Source organism: Leptodactylus fuscus, chromosome 4, assembly GCF_031893055.1.
Source record: "Leptodactylus fuscus isolate aLepFus1 chromosome 4, aLepFus1.hap2, whole genome shotgun sequence".
NCBI classification, from domain to species: Eukaryota; Metazoa; Chordata; class Amphibia; order Anura; family Leptodactylidae; genus Leptodactylus; species Leptodactylus fuscus.
The window spans coordinates 88,499,094-88,523,285 of record NC_134268.1 but is presented as its reverse complement, the minus strand read 5'-3'; the positions used below and the strand labels follow the sequence as shown (position 1 = coordinate 88,523,285).

The 24,192-nt window shown below is 41.7% G+C and overlaps 1 protein-coding gene across 1 annotated transcript in view; it reads right to left on the bottom strand.

Moving 5' to 3' along the window:
- The window catches only part of CDYL (chromodomain Y like), a 46,703-nt gene extending 24,421 nt beyond the window's left edge, over positions 1-22,282 (bottom strand). The window contains exons 1-2 of the mRNA XM_075270755.1: positions 21,976-22,282; positions 1,103-1,766 (exon numbers count right to left, since the gene is read on the bottom strand). Coding sequence (XP_075126856.1) covers positions 1,103-1,766; positions 21,976-21,999 — 688 coding nt within the window. The 5' untranslated portion in view covers positions 22,000-22,282. The remainder of the gene's footprint in view (positions 1-1,102; positions 1,767-21,975) is intronic.
- Positions 22,283-24,192: the final 1,910 nt, after the last annotated feature.

Below are 24,192 nucleotides of genomic sequence, written 5' to 3'. Positions count from 1 at the left end.
CAACTTTGTGTCCAGCCAAACAAACTGGAGAGGCTGTATACGGACTCCGGCAGTTTGCTTTAAAAACCCATTAAAATGAATTGGTTTTGAAACTGACCGCCGGGAAGGCATCCCCTATGCAGTTTCTCTGGGGAATAGGACAGAGATCCGACGGGTGGAGACGGGCACAAGTGTGAACGCCCTCTAAGCAATGTACTTTGCTACAATGTACTATGATCTGTACATTATTTATTTATTTTATTTTGCTTAGGTTGTTCAACATATGTTTAGGTGAAGCTTGGTATAGAGTCAGGTATATTCCACAATGCGTCACATCAGAGCGTGTTTACAGAAAATGAGCCAACAGTTGTGAAGTCAACATACATACATATATATATATATATATATATATATATATATATATATATATATACATACACATATACACAAAAAAAGGCTGGTCACTAAATTCTATTCTGCTTCTTCCCTGACCCTACTGGCCCCTATACTTTGGTCCTTGCCATAACATGGAAATGACCACTCAGCTTATTTGCCACTACAGTAACTTGTCTGAGCTATAATTTCTTGTATATTGAGGGTGATATGGAAGTAGAAATCAGTGTGGATCAATGTGTTAACTTTTTTTTTTTTTAACTTACTGGCTGGATAAACCTTAAAGTTGTAAAAGAACAAAGAAAAGCAGAGCTACATTATAACAAGGTAAACAATACCAAAGAAGAAACAAACATTGCCAATGCCATCTGTACAAAAAAATGAGGTCAGGCTACAGAATAAGTAAATTCATGTATTTCCAGGAACTCTGTTGGTACTTTGAAGAAAAAGTAGGATATCGAATAAAATAATCAAATGTACTGTGGTCTAGCCAATAATAGCCTTTGCTTTGTAATGTTTGCAAACACTTGTAGAAAACATACATATAACAGAAATGTGTCAAAAAACAAAAATCTAATTAATTAAATCAGCAGGAAAATGGATCTTCCCCACTAGATTTTGTAATCAAAATTGGAAATTAGCAGAATCAAAGAAAAAAAACATGTAAAAACTGTTATATACAACAACCAGAATTAATTTGATTTCATACAGGTTAAGCATTAAATCTTACCTTTTCCATTTATAGACAGTGTTGATGCTGTGGAAACAGTCAATGGCAGCTGAATTTGTGGCACTAGTGATGGGGGTCTTGGTCTGCTTCCCATTCGAGCCCTTTCTGCCCCAGGTCCTAGTAAAGCTCCAACTGGTTTCTCAGCTGTTACCTCTGGTGCTACAGAGTCCTGCTCTTGTTCAATATGGTTTAGTTTTTCTCCAGGTTCATGCTGAAATCCATCTACTGAATTCCTGTTTTTCATTGGACTTTTTGGTACAAGAATTTTGATACCTGATCTAGAAAGGTCCATATTCTTCCTTACTGGAATTAGATGAGAAGGACTTTTGCGTAATTTTGGACTGGTAGAAAGCTGAGTATTTTTTGAGTCACCATCCTTACTAAGAGACAAAGATTTTGGTGAAGTTCTTGAAAAAGAACTATTCGTTGACCTAGAGATTTGCTTTCTGGCATTGTTGGGAGATGTTCTATTTGTTTTTGATATTGAGTTGCTGTCTTTTGGCTTTTCATTGTGTCTTCTATTGAATTCAAGAATATATTCCTCACAGTTTACTAGATGTTGTTCTGGTTCCCAGGTATCATCACCACTATCATATCCTTTCCAGTGCACCAAATATTCAACTTTACCTTTTTTATTTTTCCTTTTGTCAACTATTCTTTCTACCTAAAAATTAAAAAAAAAAAAATACAAGATTGTTTTTCCAGGACATATATAAAAGTACCTCACCTCACAATGAGTAATATAAAACATGAGCAAAGGCCATCATTTCACTACAGACACAAACTTTATTCTCAGATTACAGCATGTGTGCTTTAAATCAAGTCATTCATAAGGAAAAATGTTACAAATAAAATACTAAATTAGCAACGTAAAAGTAAACTAAAAAGATTGTGGATTACATCAGATAAAAGACTAAAAAGGTACATAACTATAAATAGTTGTGAAGCATAATATTACAAAAACATACAAACTTGCAAATACTAAGAAGGCAGAGACAGAAGTATCTGGAATTGAGGAGGACCTAATAGCATTCATAATCCAGCACTCAGGTTCCAGTAGAAAAACCTAGCCTTTATACCAAAAGTAAGAAAGATTCATCTGATTCATAACGTGTCAGCAGTTTTATCCTCTGCTTTTATACATACCCAATATAAGCCGTGTTTTGTTCTCATTTTTTCCTAGAAGCTGAGTGCTGGATTATGGATGCTGCACTGCTTTGCATGCTACCAATGGGGCATAGTAGAGAAACGTACAGAAGCAGGTGAGCTGATGTATTTGTTTTGCTTTAACTAAAATGCCTTTGCTAAGAAAAAGAATGCTGCCAGTAATAAGAAGATTATTAGAGAGAGACATAACATGAAGACATAATTAATAATGGCTGTACAAATATTTACCACAATGTCATAGGTTTTATTTTCTATTAGAAAAAGGCCCGCAAGTTTTTATTTTAATTTTACCCTTAGTTCTTCAGAATGGCTGATTTCACTAGATTTTCACACTACATTTTTGAACTACTAGTCAAAATACTACTCTGTCATTTTTGAGGAGTATTTTTTAGCCACGGAGAAGTATGGAGTTCACAGTAATGGAAATAATTAATATGCTGGCATAATAATGCTAAGAGGTTGCTATTTGTTTCTGGACTACCAGTTGACTATACGTCCAGACTTTCCACTCTTAAAGGGGCTCCATCAGCAAAATTATGCTGTATGAGACCCACATATGCGTGAATAGCCTTTAAAAAGGCTATTCAGACACTGCTAGCGGTATTTTAAACCTCCCCGTTTTAAAATAAAACCATATTTGTAAATCATACCTATCATGCACCGTGGGCGGTTCTCCACGGTCTGAAGTCATCTTGCTGTCACGCCTTCCTCTTCTTTCTTCTTCCAGTGACGTCCTCCTGTCCTGGCTCTTCTGATCAACCCGCCTTGATCTTCTGTTCTTCCGGCGGGTTGTGTTCAAATCCCGCACGTGCGCAGTAGCGCTCCTACTGCGAACGTGTCGGCACCATTTTTGTTGTAGTTCTAAGTACCCTTCGCGAACTTCTTCATTACGGAAGAAAAGAAGATGTAGGCGGGGAAGAGCAAGGACAGGAGGGTGTTGCTGGAATAAGAAAGAAGAGGAAGGTGTGACAGCAAGATGACGTTGGACCATGGAGGATCGCCCACCATGCACGATAGGTATGATTTACAAATATGTTTTTATGGTTTTATTTTAAAACGGGGGGGGGGGGGGGGGAGGTTTAAAATAACATTTGCGGTACCTGAATAGCCATTTTAAAGGCTGTTCACGCATATGTGGGGCTCATACAGCATAATTTTGCTGATATAGCCCCTTTAACCTTGCAAAGGCATACCACAAATCCTTGCAGTGTTAAACAGCTGCACGATTTTGGAGCCCCTCTAGAGAAAACAGCTATGGTTTATTACCATCTCTGCTTTCCCCATCCCTGTCAGGAGGCTGTAAATGTATCAGCCCTAGTTACAAGGGAAAGCAGCCATAAAACAAACAAATTACTATTGAAATGCCCCACAAAATAAATAAATATATATTAAAAAAAAAAAAAAAAATCAAGGAAAATAAAAACACCAATAGCACACTCACATCAAAGGTTCTAGCCCCCACCCCCACTCATACAACACTATCTGTCAGCTACATAAAAAAAAATATTTCTTTTTTTTGTTTACATTTTCTACTTTTATATTTGAATAACCCCGCTGGAAAAAAAATAAAAATTATAGCCCTCAAAACTGCATGTACAAAAAAAAAAAAAAAAAAAAAAAAAAAAAAGACCCAAGAAAAAAAACAACAGAAAATGTGTTTGGTCCTGAATTGGCCCAGTCCTTAAAGGAGTATTCTGCTACCTTACGTAAATTCAAGAGTTTTCCTGAATACATTTCTTTAGAAATACTGCTTTGTTTGCCTGCTCTGCGAAATTATTCCTTCCACTGTTTACACAAGTTTGTCAAGGTACCGGCCTGTTATCTAAACAGGATGAGACTCGCTGCTCTCTTGGATGGATCACACTTGCTTCCTGAGCTGTTATTTCATGCTCTTTGGTCCTGAGCAATCAGATCAGATAATTACAGCTTACTGATAATGGTTTTGCAAGTGTTTGTTAACTCACTATGTAAACACAAAGCTAACCTTGAGTTTACTGTAAATACATTGTCAGTCCTGCCGCATGCAAATGCTTTCTCTCCAAATCTGTGTAATGTAATATACATTTACTGTGCATATTATTTGATCTGCATTATTATAGATTTCTAGTAATCATAATAAAAAAAGATTTCATGGTAGAGGCAATGTCTATATCTGCTTTAGTACTTTATAGTGTTCTGTCCATCAAACAGTCAAAGCCCGCCCTGCAGCTTGTAAAAGAACATAGGAAGTAAAAATAACAGATAGCAGGAAAACTGCTGAGAAAGGAAGACGGGACTCACATTCATCGCAATCACCATCAAGCACACACTTGCTGCACATAGTCTATAAAGACATTCCACAAAAGAAGCGTCTCCATTATGGCCACCCCAAAAATAAATTGATATAACATTAAGTGTTTAAGCAGGGAAATCATTAATATAACTTTCTTCCAAGAATAATTAGCAAATTTAGGGTTTAGCTTTACAGCTTTCACTTTTTGGTAAAAATGACATGTTCCTTATATAGTGATACCTTAACAAAGATAGAAAAACTTTAGGGGCAACATGGTGGCTCAGTGTTAGCACTGCAGCCTTGCAGCGCTTGAGTCCTGGGTGTGAATCCCACCAGGAACAACATCTGCAAGGAGTTTGTATGTTTTCCCTGTGCTTGAGTTGGGATCCCTATATGGGGCTCACAATCTACGTTAAAAAAGATAGAAAAACTTTCAAAAATGCAATAAGGTTTAGTCATCATTTTCTGACACCTGTAAAATGTAAGGTGTCTCTTTTGGGACACAAGATGTACTGTACTTTTTACTTACACCGTTTAGGGTGAACATATGATGTTCGATCACTTTTTATTAAATTTTTCAGGAGATTAATTGATTTTGTGTTTTTTTTACCTCCACAGGTATGGAATAAATATTTTTGTAGTTTAGGATGTGGGGATGCTTAATTAATTTTATGTTGGTTATTATTTACTTGTTTTCTAGGAAAAGGGGGAGGATTTGAATTTTTCTCATTTTTTTTTTGTAATAGAGGTTATTGTCATTACACAAATATAAAGCTATATCAGCCGTCACCAGTCGTGTCTTTTAACTGCAGATGGTGCCTGGGCATATAACGTTAGTCTGAAACAGCATCATATTACCTGTGGGGTAATGTGGAAGCGTGCACAGAGGAGGGTTTATTTCAGGGATTCTAACTACAGAAGGGTTTACATTAAGAATTGTGATAGGCCTATCTGAAAAGATAAGTCTTTAGTTTGCACTTGAAGCTGTAGAAATTGGGAGTTAATCTGATGGCCGGGATAGAGCATTCCAGAGAAGTGGTGCAACTCAGGAGAAGTCTTATATACGAGCATAGGTGGTTCTGATAATAGAGGATGTTAGTCTTAGGTCATTGAGTGAACGGAGAGCATGGGATGGGTGATAGAAATTCGAGAGTAAATGTAGGGAGGTGCAGCATTATGGAGATCCTTGTGGCGTGCGACATGAGCGTGCGAGTTATTGGATATGGGGGATGGTGTAAAGGTCTGAATCAAACACAACCCTGAGGCAGCAAGAAAATTCCTGGGTTTTCCTTTATAATATTTCATTCGCAGTCCAATTTACTGTTCCCTCTTAATTTCTGTAAAATATCAACCAGCCTATGACCACACTGTGTTTTACTAGCAGGGGCGGATCCAGGGCCGGGCGAGCCGGGCAACCGCCCGGGGCCCCGCGCTTAGCGGGACCCCGCGGCCCAGCCCTAACAAAATGGTCCCGGTCAGCTCGGCATAGTCGGGCAAGTGCCGGGGCCCACAGAGCCTCTGGGGGCCCCCCGGCACTTGCCTGTCACGATTTCAGCTCATCGGTGTCTGTCCGCCGATGAGCTGAATCGCGATTAAAGAAGGAGCTGTGAGCTCAGCTCCTGCTTTAAAGCTCCGGCCCGGCTTGCGTGTGTAGGCGCGATGACGTCATCACATCACGCTTACACACGCAAGTCGGGCCGCAGCTAACAGCTCCTGCATCGCGTATGTGACTGGAGTGAGAGAGAGGAGCGTCGGGGGAACGATGGAAGGTGAGTGACGGAAGGTGAGTGTAAGTGTTTATTTTGTATTAAATATTAAGGTGGAACATAATGAAGGGGGCCCATGAAACTGGGGGGCAAATGAATTGGAGGGGGGGGGGAACGGCATGACACTGGGGAAGATGAAGGGGGTGGGGAGAGAACGGCATGAAACTGGGGACAGAGATGGAGGGGGCCCAAAGAAACTGGGGGGCAAATGAAGGGGAGGGGGGGAACAGCATGACACTGGGGCAGATAGAGGGGGGGAGAACAGCAAGACACTGGGGCAGATGAAGGGGGGAGAACGGCATGACACTGGGGCAGATGGAGGGGGGGAGAACGGCATGACACTGGGGCAGATGGAGGGGGGGAGAACGGCATGACACTGGGGCAGATGGAGGGGGGGAGAACGGCATGACACTGGGGCAGATGAAGGGGGGGAGAACGGCATGACACTGGGGCAGATGGAGGGGGGAGAACAGCATGACACTGTGGCAAATGAAGGGGGGGAGAACGGCATGACACTGAGGCAGATGAAGGGGAGAGAATAGCATGACACTGGGGTGGATGGAGGGGGGAGAACAGCATGACACTGGGGCAGATGAAGGGGCGAGAACGGCATGACACTGGGGCAAATGAAGGGGGGGAGAACGGCATGACACTGAGGCAGATGAAGGGGGGAGAATGGCATGATACTGGGGCAGATGAAGGGGGGGATGGCATGACACTGGGGCAGATGAAGGGGGGAGAACGGCATGACACTGGGGCAGAGACGGGGGGGGACATGAAACTGAGGGCAGATAAAGGGGGAGAATGGCATGAAACTGGGGACAGAGATAGAGGGGGGGACATGAAACTAGGGGTAGATGAAGGGTGTATATGAAAATGGGGAGAGATGGAGGGGGGACATATAATTTATGGGTGACTGTAGGAGGATTATACTGTGTGGAATCACATGAAAAATGAACGAGAATGGGCGGAGTCAACATAAAAGTGGGCGGGGCCTAATTTGCTCTGCAAACCCTGGATCCGCCACTGTTTACTAGTCTGAGATATATGGTGGACTGACCAAAAACAGTGGTAGATTTTCTCAGACTACCAAAGCACAATTGTTTCTAATGAATATATCTTGTACTGATGGTAGGCCAGCCTCATTTATGACGAGGCGAATGTCTCCGCTAGGCTGTGCACCTATGCTGAATTCTAAGCCTACTCGAAACTGATATATATTACAGAGATCATTTATGAAAATAAACTGGCATAAATGGTCACAAATCCGGTGGCCCAGCCCATGCCAAATCATGCCCCTCACCACACTCTCCTTCAGAAAAGTGTTGAGGGAGGTGTATAGGAGAAAAAGCTATAAACTATTGCCTAAAAACTTGAAAACTGGTGTACAGGGCATTCTAAATCTACCCCAATGTGCTTACAGTAGTCAGAGAGGCAATAAAAAAAAAAAAGTCTGTCTTTTCAGAGAACCATGCCAGAAAGATTAATAAGAAGGGCACTAAGGTTTTTAACTATACATTATACATTATTTGTGAAACCAGAGGTTGGCATTCTCGGATATTAATCGTTGTTGCAGTCATTTTTGACTGACAAAAGCCAATTACACACTTCTTTAATTATGTGGGTAACAATGCCCTCAATACTTTCTAATATCCTATTTTCTATAATCTAATTTTCAGTTTTTCAGTGTACAACTTAGAACACTTTTGGCTATCATGCTTATTTTCATGTGCCATTTACTTGAATATGTCGAAGCTTCAATACTGGACAACCCACAAAAAAAAAAAAAAAAAAAGAACTGTGCTGTTTCTAGGGGAAAAAAGGAGGTCTTTCTAAGTTTTTGTAGAATAGCAAAATTTAGTCATTAGGGTGCTGGCGGCCACTTTCATGAAAAGAGGAAGGAAAATCAAAGTGACCTACTGCAATGTTAAATGAGATAATATGCACATAGGAATTTTTCTAATGGACATGGAACATGATACTTTATATTGCAGCATTGCCTCTGTGGGGAATTTCCCGGTGTGGGTGCTGAAGACACAAAATACTGCTCCTCCTTCTCTCAAAAGGAGTATAGGTTTAAGGAAGGAAGATTCAGACAAGAGTATATCCCTGTGACTTGGACAATGAGTTCGGGTCTGGGCAGTGAGGGGAAGGTTCATGCTTGTGAGAAACTGCAGACACCTGTGAGGCTATCAGCATATTTATAATAGTGAACAGGCAGAAACCCTCTTCAGAGTATTCTGCAGTTCAACTAGTAAAAAATCCTGCAAGCAAGTCCTCTGTAACATGTCCCTTATACCCCATGGAAGTAGACTGGGAGTCAGATAGTGTCAACTAGTCTTCTGCATCATATGAAATGGGCAAACAAAACAATAAACAGATGTGTGAACTTAGAAGGCAAGACACCTCCTACAAAATTACTTATACATTGGTAAAAACTCTAACTAAATCCTTAGAATAACTATGGTCAGTGGAATCCAAAAGAATACCCCAGTGAGCATTCTTGGAGGCAACCACAATCACAAGTACCCCCAAAAAAAGAGTCCTTGTATAGACCCAAATTCATTAAAGAAGATAAGATGGATGATATAGTGCTTCTAAGTCTTTCACAGACAAATACCCCTATGTACTCTTTCAAATGGCCCTTTCGGTCAGAGTTCCAGTCATACAAGCTCTGGGGGCAGGTAAATAACCATGAACAGAGACACTTCAAACATTCATCCAACAAGGGACAGAGTCCTTTCTGAGCAGAAGGTGGTTCTTTCAGGACTTACCATATCAAAAAAAAAACAAAACAAAAAAAAAAAAACAGGCAGGTAAGAAGTAAACTTCTGATAGCATCCAGAACATATGTGCAAGACTGAAAATAATTACTTCAGCCTGTTGGATCTTAGATATAGAGAAGAACGGTCTATGCCTTCCAGTCCGAAACAATCTGTTTTAAAGATGGAAACCCAGGTTTAAGAGAATTGGCGCTTAGATGCAATTTTAGATCAAGTGCTAGTGATGGGAAATAGTTCCCCAGCTCATCCGGAACAGAAAGGTTACATAAAACATCTGTTTCCAGTTGGAAAGTAGGATGGACCAGTCAGACCAGTTGTCAATGTAAACTCCTTAAACAGGTTCTTAAAAAAAAGTTTTTAGTTAGTGAGCATTACAGACTTGAGATTACGTTTATAAAATAATGTTTTCCCTTTATATTTAATCAATGTTTATTAAAGATTTTTCAAATACAATAGAAAAAGGACAAGAACAATGTAAATAAACAAATTGCACAAAAGCACACAGGCCTCACCCTTATAGAAAAGGCAAGGGGAGTACCCGCCCAACACTTTGGAAAACAATACATTAACAGCCTTGTCAGTAGAACAAAGGGACGAAAGGCCCAAACATAAGGGACCATAAAACATCTTCAAATAAAAGAGAGACAAACAGACAGAGGGGACACACAATGGAAATAGCAATCAGGAGGACACATACAGGAGAAGGGGAGGACAACAGGGGGAGAGCAGAATGATCAGCAACCTCTCAAGAGGAAAGGTAAAGAAGAATAGCAAGGTAGCACTGAATCAGGGGAAAAAAAAGAGGAGAAGCTCCTGTAGAAACTCAACCAGGGAGGGCACAGGAGAGCAACACCAAAGCTTGGGAATGACTTTTCTAGCAGCCGCAAGAAGTGCCCCAGGAAATCCGTCTTTACCGCAGAAATCCTGCCAGGAATAACTGAAAGAAGCGCCAGTTATGGCAATGGTGCAACCATACACTTTAGTATATAGAGCGAATACAGCATCCCAGAAGGGCCTGAAAACATCACACTCCCACCAAATGAGATACAGGGTACTTTTCTCAGAACCACAGCACAAACACCAGCCAGTCACAGCAGGATAGATTCTATGGAGGAAGTCAGGGAATTGGTACCACAGAGACAAAATCTTGAAGCTCTTTTCTTATGCACCACAAGCCAACGGGAGCTTATGAGCAAACAGGAAGATCTATCCCAATTGGCAAGGGGAAGGCTTGTGCGAAGATCTGACTCACAAAGGCCTGTATAAGAGAGAGACCTCAGTAGTAGAATCTCAGAGAAGAATACTGTAAAGAACAGAGAGTGCATGCAGGGAAGAGTCAGCATGGGAAAGGATAGACTCTGGGTCAATCACAGCGGAGGAAAGAATGGGGTGACAAAGAGAATTTCTGCAAAAAAGGCTACAATTTGACCGTACTCCAGCAATGATAAATGAAGGTACAAGTGTGCAGCTGGGTCAACGGAGGGAGGGGTGGGTCCCCAGCGACCTAAGTCTAACGTTATCGCCGCTTCAACAATAAAGAAATCTATCTGTAGAGCAACTTGGGGGACGGACAGGGGGACATGGGATTACAAAACAGAGGACTAAGGGGCCAGGAACTCTTGCCACTCTCCAGCTCGAGCACACCGAATCCCAGGTCTTAAGGAAGTGTGAATAGAGGAATCAGAGTAGGGGAACCGAGAGCAGGTCAGCCTTGACAGAAACCCATTGCTTGGCCGCGCTACGGTAGCACCAGTCAAAAAGACGATGCAAAACTGCAGAGGGGTAATAAAGTCCAGGGTTAGGCAGGCCCGCACCCCCTCTGTCCTTCCGACGGGTCAGAGTTCGAAATTTTATCCTACTCTGTGCCATACCCCATACGAATCTCCCAAAAAGGAACAGAACTTGGGTGAAGAGGATACATGGAAGGTGAATGGCAAGCGCCTGGAACAGATACAAGAACCGAGGGACCACTTCCATCTTGAAGGCATGAATACGGCCGAACCGGGTAAGGGCATATGTACCATATTTCCACAGGTCCATTGCAAGTGTCCCAAGCAACGGGAAACAGTTAAGATGATACAAATGGGAAGGGTAATGTTTTGCTTTTATCTCAGAGATTCATTTCACTCTGTGTACACTATCATTCAAAAGTTTAGGGTCACTTAGAAATTTCCTTCTTTTTGAAAGAAAAGTACAGTTTTTCAATGAAGATAACATTAAATGAATCAGAAATACACTCTATACATTGTTACTGTGGGAAATGACTATTCTAGCTGCAAATATCTGGTTTTTAATGCAAAATCTGCATAGGTGTATAGAGGTCCATTTCCAGCAACCATCCAGTGTTCTAATGGCAGATAGTGTTTGCTGTGTAAGTCTAATGGATGTTTAGAAAACCCTTGTGCAAGTATGTTAGCACAGATGAAAACAGTTTTGCTGGTTAGAGAAGCTATAAAACTGACTTTCCTTTGAGCTAGTTGAGAAACTGGAGCATTACATTTGTTGGTTTGATTAAACTCTCTGGCCAGAAAAAGAGAACTTTCATGTGAAACTCGACAGTCTATTCTATTCTTGTTCTTGGAAATAAAGGCTATTCCATGCAAGAAATTGCCAAGCAACTGAAGATTTCCTACAATGGTGTGTACTACTCCCTTCAGAGGACAGCACAAACAGGCTCTAACCAGAGTAGAAAGAGAAGTTGGAAGCCCCGATGCACAACTGAGCAACAAGACAAGTACATTATAGTCTCTAGTTTGAGAAATCGACGCCTCACAGGTCCTCAACTGGAAGTTTCATTAAATAGTACCTGCAAAACACCAGTGTCAATGTCTACAGTGAAGAGGTGACCCCGGGATGCTAGCTTTCAGGGCAGTGTGGCAAAGAAAAAGCCATATCTGAGACTGGCTAATAAAAGGAAAAGATTAATATGGGCAAAAGAACACAGACATTGGACAGAGGAAAATTGGAAAAATGTTATGGACAGACGAAACGAAGTTTAAGGTGTTTGGATCACACAGAAGAACATTTGTGAGATGCAGAACAACTGAACAGATACTGGAAGAGTGCCTGATGTCATCTGTCAAGCATGGTGGAGGCAATGTGATGGTCTGGGGTTGCTTTGGTGCTGGTAAAGTGGAAGATTTGTACAAGGTAAGAGGGATTTTGAATAAGAAAGGCTATCACTCCATTTTGCAACGACATGCCATACCCTGTGGACATCGCTTGATTGGAGCCAATTTCCCAAAGCACACCTCCAAATTATGCAAGATTCAGGGAAGAAGCAGACAGCTGGTATTCTATCTGTAATGGAGTGGCCAGCACAGTCACCAGATCTCAACCCCATTGAGTTGTTGCGGGAGCAGCTTGACCGTATGGTACGCAAAAAGTGCCCATCAAACCAATCCAACTCTTGGGAGGGGCTTCTGGAAGCATGGGGTGATATTTCTCCAGATTACCTCAGCAAATTAACAGCTAGAATGCCAAAGGTCTGCAATGCTGTAATTGCTGCAAATGGAGTATTGAAGGATTTGAAATAAAAATAATTATTTCTAACCTTGTCAATGCCTTGACTATATTTTCTATTCATTTTGCAACTCATTTGATAAATAAAAGTGTGAGTTTTCATGGAAAACACAAAATTGTCAGGGTGACCCCAAACTTTTGAACAGTTTGTTGCTCGAAAGCAAAAGTGTCTACTCCAGTTCAAGTGGAGAGATTAAATTTATTACTGCATGATGGTGTTTGGCCTATCAAACACCCTATATACATCCACATAGATGATGAATGTGTAAGAGAAAAGGGAGTTCACTGCCTAATATACAACATTTCGTGGATATTCTCTCATATATCATCTTCATCAGGAGGTCTTCATTATTCAGAGATCAATGTTTAAGTCTACCCTGACAGACACAGGTTTCCACATAAATGTAGAGAAGAAAGTCCATGAGGCCACAATAAGCCTAATTTTCACATAGAGATCAGGTATTTTAGTTTTTTTTTAAGTCCTTGCAGAAAAGTAGGTAGAACTACAAGAAAAACGGAGCATGGTTGTCATCACAAATGTTTTCTCTCTAAGAGAGCTTGTGAAACTCATTGGAAAAGTTGTAGCATTTTAACAGAGTTTAGAATAGCTCACACTCTTTGCTGGAGGGGAATTTTTGGATCAGCATATTTAGCACTCCTATAGCAAAAAGGTATGAATTAGAGGAGATAACGGTCTTGGAAAACCCTGTACCAAGTGTTATTCACACTCCAGATGCAGATTTAACCTTAACATCAGATATCATCTTATTTGGGGTGGGAAGCTTATTCCAATTCTCCACAGTTGTCTTTTAGGCTAAGGCCTTACTGGACATCCTATAGCAATAAAGCGCTGTGGGAAAAAAAGAAACACGGCGGAAATGCATCACGGTTCTTCCCACAGCGCTTTAAAACAGAAAGTTTGCATAGTTTTCCTCCATGGACTTTGTTACAATTATACCTATATGGAAACCGCCAGCATTTCTGCTTTGCCTGTACTGTAAAACGCTGGGTTTTTTCCCCGTTGCGTTTTCGCCGTTGGTAAATCGTGGTGTTTCCGTCCCGTGGGGCCCCGGCCTTAGTTGGGATACAGAATCACTCTTTTGACATGTTTAAGTGAACTTTGTCCCACTGGATTGGTAGAAAGCTAGTAAGTTTTTTAGTACTTACTATGGCTGCTAGACCAACAAAATTGAATTTGATTTGTGCAATAGAGCCATGGCTTTCACTGACTTGCAGAGGTTACAGCACTGTTTTGAGGTGGACTAATTCCTCACACATTAATAATTATAGAGACTGATGTCATGATCTCATGTAATCTCTCATGAAGGAGAGATTACATTAGTAGATCACAGAGCCCAACTAAGACTCTCAGAGGGTTACAAAATGAGAGAAGTTTTCTGTTTACACCAGAAAAGAGAATCTCTATAGTTATGTTGGAGTAACAATCTTCCAGTGGCAATTTCAGAAGAAAGCCACTGGCACTCGAAAAGCTGGCTGCTAAATGGATGGCCTATTCTCCAGAATAAATGCAGTTTGCAGACCATAGATTACTGTAAAATGTGTATTCTGATCTGGGACAACCCTCTGAAATCAGCTAACTAAAACTCAAATCAAGTTTCCTCACCTAAAGACTTGTTGTTTCTACTTTCACTATATTTAGCAATAATAACCTGACATCAATGTTCATTTTAACATACAGTGTTATATTTTCTATGTACTTTTGGAAGACTATACAAATGAACATGACCCTCTCTGCCTCTCATATAATCTGCTCCCTATAGTCCCCACATATACTTCCTATAGTTCACCACTCACAGTCGGGTCACCATGCCCACATTAGCCACTGTTGTCAAGAACAGTTTGTGTAGCTTTTTAAGTATCTTCCAGTACCTTTAGTGACATCATCCTCACAGTCCAGGGTTCTGGAAGGTCCATTTTAGTATTAGATTTGCAGTTTTTTCCACAAACAAGAACAAAAATGGTCACAGATACTAGACATGGAAGCAACAATCACAATAACAGAATCTACTTCAATTACTGCCTTGCTTAGTTAGGAAAAATAATGCTGGAGTACTACTTTAAACGGAAAATCACTCTTTTAAAGAAGGGTCCTAATGTGACCCCACAGAGCCCTGACCTCAAATGGTCTAGTCTGCCTGGGACTACATGAAGAGACAAAAGAATTTGAGCAGGAACATCCACAAAAAACATGTGAAATACACTTTTTGGCATAATCCAGAGACCCCTCCCCCAACATAACTGTGAAGCCACAGGATTAGTTCTATAAGCAGAGTAAGTGGCACGGCTGCTTACAGTGGTCTTGATGGGATATTTTTAATCACCCAGGTATCACAAGGGGCATGGTTCTGCATCATCTGCAAATGGAAAGAAATTCATCAACTTACTGCAGGACAATTTTAAGGTCCATCTTGCACACAATCCAACTTGAGAGGATGCACTGCTGGACCTGATCATTTCTAATAATGCAGGCATTGTTGGAAATGTCACTGTTGGCAAAAACTTTGGTAATAGTGACCATAATCTAGTCAGATTCCTCTAAAATTGAAAACAATGGGAGGGCAAAATGCCTCAATTTTAAAAGGGCCAATTGTCCTAGGTTAAGAGCTGCACTTCAGGATAAAGACTGGAAGCAGATATTGTCAAATAGTGATATAGAGGTTAAAGGGATTTTGTCAGCAGAAATAGCATTGTCAAGCTAATGACAGTATCTTCTAGGGCTGTTTCTATTCTTTCCAAAGATGCCATTCTTGTTCCTCATTGCAGCTCCATTTTCATCAAAATCTGTTTATATTTTTATGCAAAGTAACTGAAAAGGGCTCTAGGGGCATTTCTTCTTCTGCTGGGTCTCTGCTCTCCATTCTAGATAACTGCCCCTAACTGCAATGCGTGAGAAAATGGAAGATGTCACTCAAGTAATGGGGAGGGAATGGGCATCAGTTAGAGGCAATTATTGGGCAGACTGAAGCCCCAGAAGGAGAAGAAATGCCCCTAATTTGCAAAAGAATAAAACACTGATTTATTTGAAATTAGAGCTGCAATGCAGAATAAGAAAGGTATCTTTGAAAACTGGGGAAGTCGCCTTAAAGTTACTGTCATTAGTTCAATACCAATTTTCCTGCTCACAGACCACCTATAAGTGGGAGAAGAGATAGGTGAATCAATAAATCACAAACCAGATTCGACCTGAATATCCCAAATTGTTGGCATTTTAATGAAACCAAACAAATGCTGAATCGTCTTGAACCAACATAAAAATGTCCGCCAACGTATTAAACAGGAAATACAGAAGACACACATCTGTGATTCAGACTGTGATGTTCTAGCACCACCTGACTTTCTGTTATCCAATAGACAGTGGCAGGTGGACACCTTGCAGTACTGATGTCATATACACTATGTAAGGAATTATGAACTTGAACACAATGCATTAAAGTAATGGTGGAGATAGTGAAGGGTCTATGTTTTATTTCACCAAATAATACACAGCACTTAGTTCTGAAAAGCTTACAAATGCTAGCAGTGGTATATCTAGGAATGACGGGCTCCAAAGCAAACATTTGACATGGGGCCCCAAATTTTTTTTAGGCAAGAGTTTAAATTTTTTTCATTAAAAACATACAAACTGCTGTTCCAACAGCACACCGCCAATTCCACCTGCGCAAATCTAAAACAGTGAACCATTCTGCTCTGTTCACCAATACACAATGTGATGGAGTGGTAATCCTAAAAATATTTTCTTTGTAACATTTCTTCAAATATTTTTGTGTTTCCTCATAAAAGAAAACAAAACTTATTTCAGTTTTTTTTATTCCTCAGTCAAATTGTGCAAAGTTCACACTTGCGCCAAGCTCTGAGTTGTTCAGGTCTGCTGGGTGACCAGAACAATGGAGAGCCCTAAAACAGCGGTCACCCACAAACACTATAGACTATTATGGGGTCCACCGGGTGTGCGTTGGGTTCCCAAAGTTTTTATACTGAAACCAGCAGAGAGAAAAGTCTTCCATGCATCCCCATAAAACTACATTCAGTCTCAGAATTGTTGACAATCATTATTTAATACATATAAAGCCATCCACAACCTGACCCCTCCATACATCTTAAACCTAATCTCTTGCTACCTATCCACATGTGACCTCCGATTTGGTCAAGACCTCCTACTTCACTCTACTCTTATCTTCTTCTCACACAACTGCCTCCAAGGCTTCTCCCGGTCATCCCTCATACTCTAGAATTCACTACCATGACACATAAGATTGTCTTCACAATCAGAAGCTTCAAAAAGACCTTGAAGACTCACCTATTCAATAAAGCCTACTACTACACCACCATCTGAACAGCACCTATCCTCACCTACTGTCTCTATCCCCTTTCCCTCATGGATTATAAACCCCTGCGTTCAGGGTTCTCTATGCCAACATTCCAGTTGGTCACTGTTAGTATAGTACTTGTTTTGTGTATTTTGTGTATTGCATATAAACCAAACATACAGCACCATAGAATTAATGGTGCTCTAAAATAAATAAAAATAATAATACTGTCAGGGTCTGGGGTTGCTAGGTGGGGTGGCATAGACACACAAGTCCAGTTTCTTTTAGTCCAAAACAAATGTAGAGTTTAATTTTCACTCAAAAAGGTAGTGCAGGAACAAAGGAAACAATACAAAAATAAATACCTGCCCAGCTAGGCTCTAACTAAACATAGAATAGGTTACCTCACATAGAATCATTTACCAAAATGCTCAGCAGACGAAAGCTGTCTGCTGAGAACAAATATTCCTGGAGTTTTCTCATCTCACCCACCTGAGTAGTATGGGTGAGATGTACACCCCCTCCATTACCTGACCAGCCATCAGCTTACAATACTCATAAAGCAGAGTGAAGTAAAATGACTGAAAAAAGTACAGGGAACAGGCAAAAGAAGGGGGAGGAGGAAACACTTGTGTGAGTACTAACAATAAGAATGTGGATGGCAACAGCAACACTACTTCTGGTCTTGACAGCCCCACCAGTAACTTTTTCTGAAGGCAGTGAACCACAATTGTTGAGTCAGGTTTCTGTGTCTTCCTCCTCAACATATAACTTACCATGCTGTCTTTCTGTACTGTCAGTCAGTTCTTCTTTACCGACACAGATCCCATTCGCTAGTAGTCATATTGCATCTGCTGAGAGGAATATTCTTCATAGCCCAAGATGACTATTTTTTTTTTGATGAGTTGAATAAGAACTACCAGTGTTTTTAGAATGTAGAGGTAGAAGACATTAGTGTTGGTGATTATAGCAGTGGCAGGGAATGTGCTATTAGTGGTAACGCTCATAGGGGCATTACAGGGAAACCTGTTAGGAATTGTGAGGGCATAGAGGAATCCCATTGCCATGCTGAGTCACAAAAAATTGGGGAAGATGATGACACTACTGAATCCAATGATGATTCTATTACAGAAAAGACCGGGTCAGGGTGGCATCACAAAAATAGTGTGGTGGCAGCTGTAATAGTAAAAATTTCACCTGACATACAGGGCCAACATCCAAAAGACCTAACTAGGGTAGATCTAAGGCAAGCTTGGGTGGTGGTGGCACTGAAAGACATTTCCACAGCAGCTGGTTTTGGCGGCAGCAGCAACATCCAGTTATGTCCCGTATGGGAAATTTTTTAAACATTACTATATCCCAAATTGATGGCAAGGTGCAAGATCTGCATGCAGATAATTAGCCTTTGGCGTGCAGGCACCAAGTGAGAAATATCATTCTATTCCTTCTTCCGATGACGGTCTTTGTAGACAGGCCACATCGACACCTAGTCATACTGATTATCTCCACCTGCTTCTCCTCCTCCTCCATGCCATCAGCATAATGTAAAGGAATGTATGTCCAGTAAACAGCAAGTTGCACCAAGTCATCCGGCTGTTCTGTAACTTAACTCCCACCTGGACAAATTTTTGGTGGTGCCGTCACTGCTGTGCCACTTAGTGAAATTCACTCCATTTTACCAACCAAAGCCTGTGTGCAGTTTTGATGGAGAATAGCTAGCTGCCATTATTTTTCAAGGAAAGTTGTACCTACTTGATATCGCCATGGAGGACTCTCCTTGTAAATGTTCATGTGGGAAAAAGTGCACGCCACCAGAAATACGTAGAGAAGCACTTATGGGTAGGGACAACACATAGCTGTCATGGCCCACTGGGTCAATGTTTTGAGCATCAGAGGCCACAGTCTATAGATGCAGCTGTTGCTTTCTAGTTGTGACATCATCCCATGGGTGCGGGGCAGGCCCAGTTTCAACACCAGACAGGACCACCTCCTCCAGTTCCTCCACACTGGACCATTCCCAAACCCATCATTAGCAAGGCAAGCCATTGCTTACACTCCCCTCTCTCATTTCATGGTTGTAAGATGACGCGCATTGCTGTGTGCAGCAAACCACAGACATTATTTCAGATATTTCTGCTGTAGAGCAATGCAATTATCCTTCTCTCTATATTCTCGTAAATAATCTAAGAGACTACAAGTATATAGTCAAGGAGGTAGAGGTTGTGAGCTCCTTCATTACAATAGTTTGTCAGGAACAGTCTGCTCAGTAGTAGTTAGTGACAGAAATTTTTGTCTCGCCCTGTGGTGAGCCTGTGTGGTACAAAACATTGTACAAGAAGTCAAGGATCTGTGATTCACCTGTTCAGACTGAGAGTCACATGACCTTACTGAAGAGAAGGAATAAATATATATATTGGCAGATATATAATAACAGGAAAAAAACCACACCTGGGGTGACACAAAATTGTGAAATTTGCGGCAATGCACATCAATCAGTTACAAATGAACAGAAGAGGAAGAGTATGACAACCAGTAGACATGCCCATGTACCAGAAGGTCACTATGCCCCCAAGGAACAGTTCCCTTAGTACAAGTTTGTTTCTGTGTAGATGATGACCTTCCCCTTAAGACAACTTCCAATCAAAGGAAGACCTTGCTGTTGAGATTTTTTTTAATGCAATTTGACAGGACTATTTATTCAGAGTTTAGTAATGTTATTTTCAGAAATACTCCTTTTAGGAGGCTCAACCTAAAGAAAATCATGATCTGTTGGATTTCATAGCTCAGCAGAATATAGGCTGCATTTTCGAGTTTGCAGTCTGTATTGAGATAAAAGAATTGTCACTACAGACGGATAAATAAAGATATATACAGTATGTTCCTTACAAATGTAGAATTTTCATTCCTCAACAGCCTTACCTGTAATTACAGATCCCTACTGTAGCCCAACAGTTATACAGAAATATTATATAAAAAGATATTTACCAATTGAAAGAAATTCACAAAAAGTAATGGGAGAGCCCTTTGTAATACACAATCCTTCACCTTCACTCTTCCAGACCCTACATGCTTGTACCCAAGTGTCTTCTGATGGATACACCCATCAGTGGAAACTACTGTATTCTTGCTGTCTACACAGCAGCCAATAGTCAATTCTCTCTAGTACTCTCCACTTTCTCCAGTACATGCTTAATATACTGGAACATATAGATCTATGCCATTAGCTACACAGCAGTGGTGATGTGTGCAATTCAATCTGACTACTTCCTTTACATTTATGTGGGGTGGCTATGATAGATTGGCTGCACAAGACTGTAAAATTGACTATAGTCAAAAAAGTGCTGTGGTTAAGCCAAAAACTATATTTTCTGATGGCATAAGCATGTTATTTCTGTAGTAGGAGAGGATAGGTGGTTGACCAAGTGTTATATAGACATTTATCTTTCAGAAGACAATTGAATATGAACTACTCAAATCCAACCTACTAAATTCCAGCTTGCCCATCTCCCAATGTGCTTTATGGGTAAAACTCTGATGCGTAGGCCCTGCTTAATACTGCCTTTTGCAGCTGTTTAGAGAGGTTCCCTATAAGTAACTCCCCAGTATACTCTGAAATGTTCTAAGGTCCCAGTTCATGCTAATCCTTCAGATTAAGGCTGCATTATGTGTAGTGTGGTCAATGTACCTAAAAACATCCAACATTTTCCTATTACTGTCTATTAATTTCTAACAAAGATCTTGGGCACTCATAGTAAAGGTGACTGCGGCCACTTATAGTAAGGGTGACTGCGAGGAGGGTCTTTAGTTCCTTTTCCATTGTAAAATTCTAGACTGCTTTTGTTTAAAAAAAAAATTTAGGCCAGGTACCAAGCAAACCAAAGTGGTACTAGAAGGTCACATGTCCAGATACTTTTTGTTGTCGCAGAAAGCAAAGTGCATGGTACCCAAACAAAACTGAGTTGAGATGAACCAAATTGAGCCTATATGGCAGTAAATAGCACAAATGTGTATTTAATGGCTCTAAAGTCTTCAGTATTTCATCCACACATGCTCTACATTAATAGCACAAATCAATGTGTTTCATACATAGAAACTTTTTATTTACTGTGAGTTCTTTTTGTAACAATGTCTCATCCAGTTACCTCTACATGTATGAGGATGCCGCACATCACATCCATGATCCCTCAGTGCTACATAAAGAAACCAAAGTCTTTACATGCCGCTCACCTGCCTGGCAATTCATGCCATGTCACCAGGTCAACTGATGCTGGGCATGTGCCCAACATTATAGCTAACTAACAAAAGTAATGGAAAGCACCCATGACATGGCGGGCACAAGTGGCCAGCACTGATCATTGCCAAACTGGAGACCACCTTCCTGGGTGAGGGAGATCGAGGATGAGGCACTACAAGTCCCAGCAGTGGCAGGTAAGTACTTTGTTAAGTTTGCCCCTGTCCACAGTCACACGTGTCTGCCCCCCCTCCTGCACACGCTACGTGCCTACTGCTGCCTCAGCATATTCACAAAAATGACTTCTTCTCCCAGTCCGGGTCCTGCACCCATATGTTGTGCGAGAAGTCCAGAAAGTGCTCACCCAACTCCTTGTCCCCCTCAAAGACATGGCAGCTACTTCTCCCTACACGCCACACACAGCAAAGTCACTGTCACGACTGCTCCCCTCATCTTCCTCATCACAGGAGGAGGAGGAGGAAGGCCGGGCCACCACTTGGCTCTCCTCATGATTTCTGTCCAGCAAACTGCTTGCTGATGAGTGCTCAGAGCCGCAAGAGTACGAGGAAGAGGAGGAGGAAGATGAAGGTGCAGCTGCCGGTGGGAGGAAGCAAGGGACGGGAGAAACTCCACACACAACACACAACCAACTACCGGGAGACACACTCCCCGGAATGTGGGGACACGGGAAGGGGAGGGGGGGGGACAGTCAGGAGAAAAAGGGAAGAAGAGCTGCCTGCAAGGGTCAATGTCTAGCCACCCTCCTCCCCGCCGCCCCCGGCCGGGCTCCCCGGGTTACTGTACCTCATAGAGTTCCTCGGAAGCCATGCTGGTGGGGGCCGGGGGTCTGGGAGCCGCCGCCGGGCTGAGCAGAGTACTTTCTCTCAGTTGTGTGTGCTTGGCCTCCTCTGAAATGCCAGTGTGCTAGTAGTGTGCGCACAGGAGCTGCGCAGCCGCCTCACACACTCACTCGGGCACACTCACACGGGCACACCGAGCGGTGTATATGAGTGGCTGTATACACTCAGTGCTTCGGCGGCTCCCCGGCTCTCCACAGGATCCACAATCGAGTGCAGATAGGGAGGGGGAGGGCGGGTGTAAAAGCGCGATCCGAGCTCAGCGATCTTCTTCTTCTTCAGTGTATCCTTCAGCACCAAGCACCGAACCGCCCACCTCCATTATTACACCCCTCCCTCCTTCCTCTCTTCGTCGGAGTCGCTAGGTCGCTGTGTCTCCCCTCCTCCTGCCCCCTCCCATTGTCCTTCCAACTCGCACCCACCCCCCGCATCCTACACCGACCTACCCTCCGCTGGGGAGCAGGCTTGAGTGTTGGGGAGTCTTCTTTTGCCACCCCAAGACCACAACTACCCATCCTGCCTCATGACTTCCCCAAGCTCATGGCACTAAACAAGCAAAATGTCACCTCATTTGTGACACCAAACAAACCCAAAATCCTTCCATGCACCCTGTTGTTTCCTTGAACTAGCAGTAGGACAGCTCCCAACTTGGTGATATGTTCAGAGGGATCCAAAACTTGGGAACTATTACAGCTAGAGTCCTAAGAATCACAATCTTGGCTTCACTAGTGTTGTGCCCTGTTCAATAATCAAGATGGCTCACCTTCTTCTGAGGAAGACAACCATAGATGGTTGGATAGTTGGACCAGAAGCGCTCATGTGACACGGTGCTCTAACAAGTTAGCAAATTGCAATGTATTGATGAGAATAATAGTGGGACCACCGTGAAAGATACTGTATAAGCCAATCGGAAATGGTTGGCTTTTCTGCAGAAACAAAGATGAAATAAGAAAAAATATTTTGGTCTGTAGAATTTTTATAATTCTCTGGAGACCCTTGTTGACCCTTCATGGGACTATTTGGAGCTATAGAGTTTTCTAACCATCAGGTGATCCATGTTGGCCGATGTTCGAAGATGATGAAAAACTAAAGAGTTTTCCAAATGTCATAACATTCACATTTGGTCTCCGTGTGTAGACTTGTATGAAGGGCTATGGGCTTTTTGAAGGTTCGGAAGATTCATATTGGACTGCGTTTGTAAACTATGGGGCTCTGGCGTTTTCTATCAGGAAATCTATGATGGCTGGTGTGTCTGTAGAAACAATAGAGTTTTCTGTGTGTCAGACGATTCACTTTAGTCTGCACTTGTGAAGACTAAACTGCAGTTGTCTGCATTTATGAAGAGCTATAGACTTTTTGAATATTAAAAGATCCACCTTGTCCTGCATATGTGGATGAGGAGGAGTAATCTATCAGGGGATCTATGTTGACCAGTATGTAAGTTGTCTATAGATTTTCGCGGGGTAACTTGAAGCTCCCCAATGCAAAATCTGTAGTGCGGCCCCTCCATACTTTGTCTTTTGGAATAGTGGTATATTTTGAAGGACAGAGAGATATTTGAGGAATCCACCGGGTCCAGTGTGCCGTAGTGAATCTGCACCCCCTATAGCTACACCCATATTTTAAAATATGCATGTCTTTATTATGACCAACAAAATATGCATGAATGGACAAGCTTTTCTAAGTAGGAGATTCATGTTGGCCCGGTGTTTGGGGCTATAAACAGTCATGGAACTTTTGAACATCACAAAATCCAAATTTGGCATGTATTTGTGGTCTACAAGGGTGTATACAGTTTTCTGACTAGCAGAAGGTACATTTTGGCTTGTGTGTGAGGACCATGTGCAACCATAGTGTTTTCCGAGTAACAAAAGATACATACACACATGGACAAAACTGATGGTACCCCTCGTTTTAAGGGGGAAAAAAAAACCCACAATGGTCACAGAAATAACTTGAATCTGAGAAACGTAATAATAAATAAAAACTCTATGAAAATGAACAAGTGAAAGTCAGACATTGCTTTTCACTTCAGCATAATCTTTTTTTTTTTTTAAATAAAACCGATGAAACAGGCCTGGAGAACCTTTTGAGGCAATTTCTGCAATCCAACAATTCCTGTAACTGTCCATGAGACTTCTGCACCTCTCAGCAGGTATTTTGA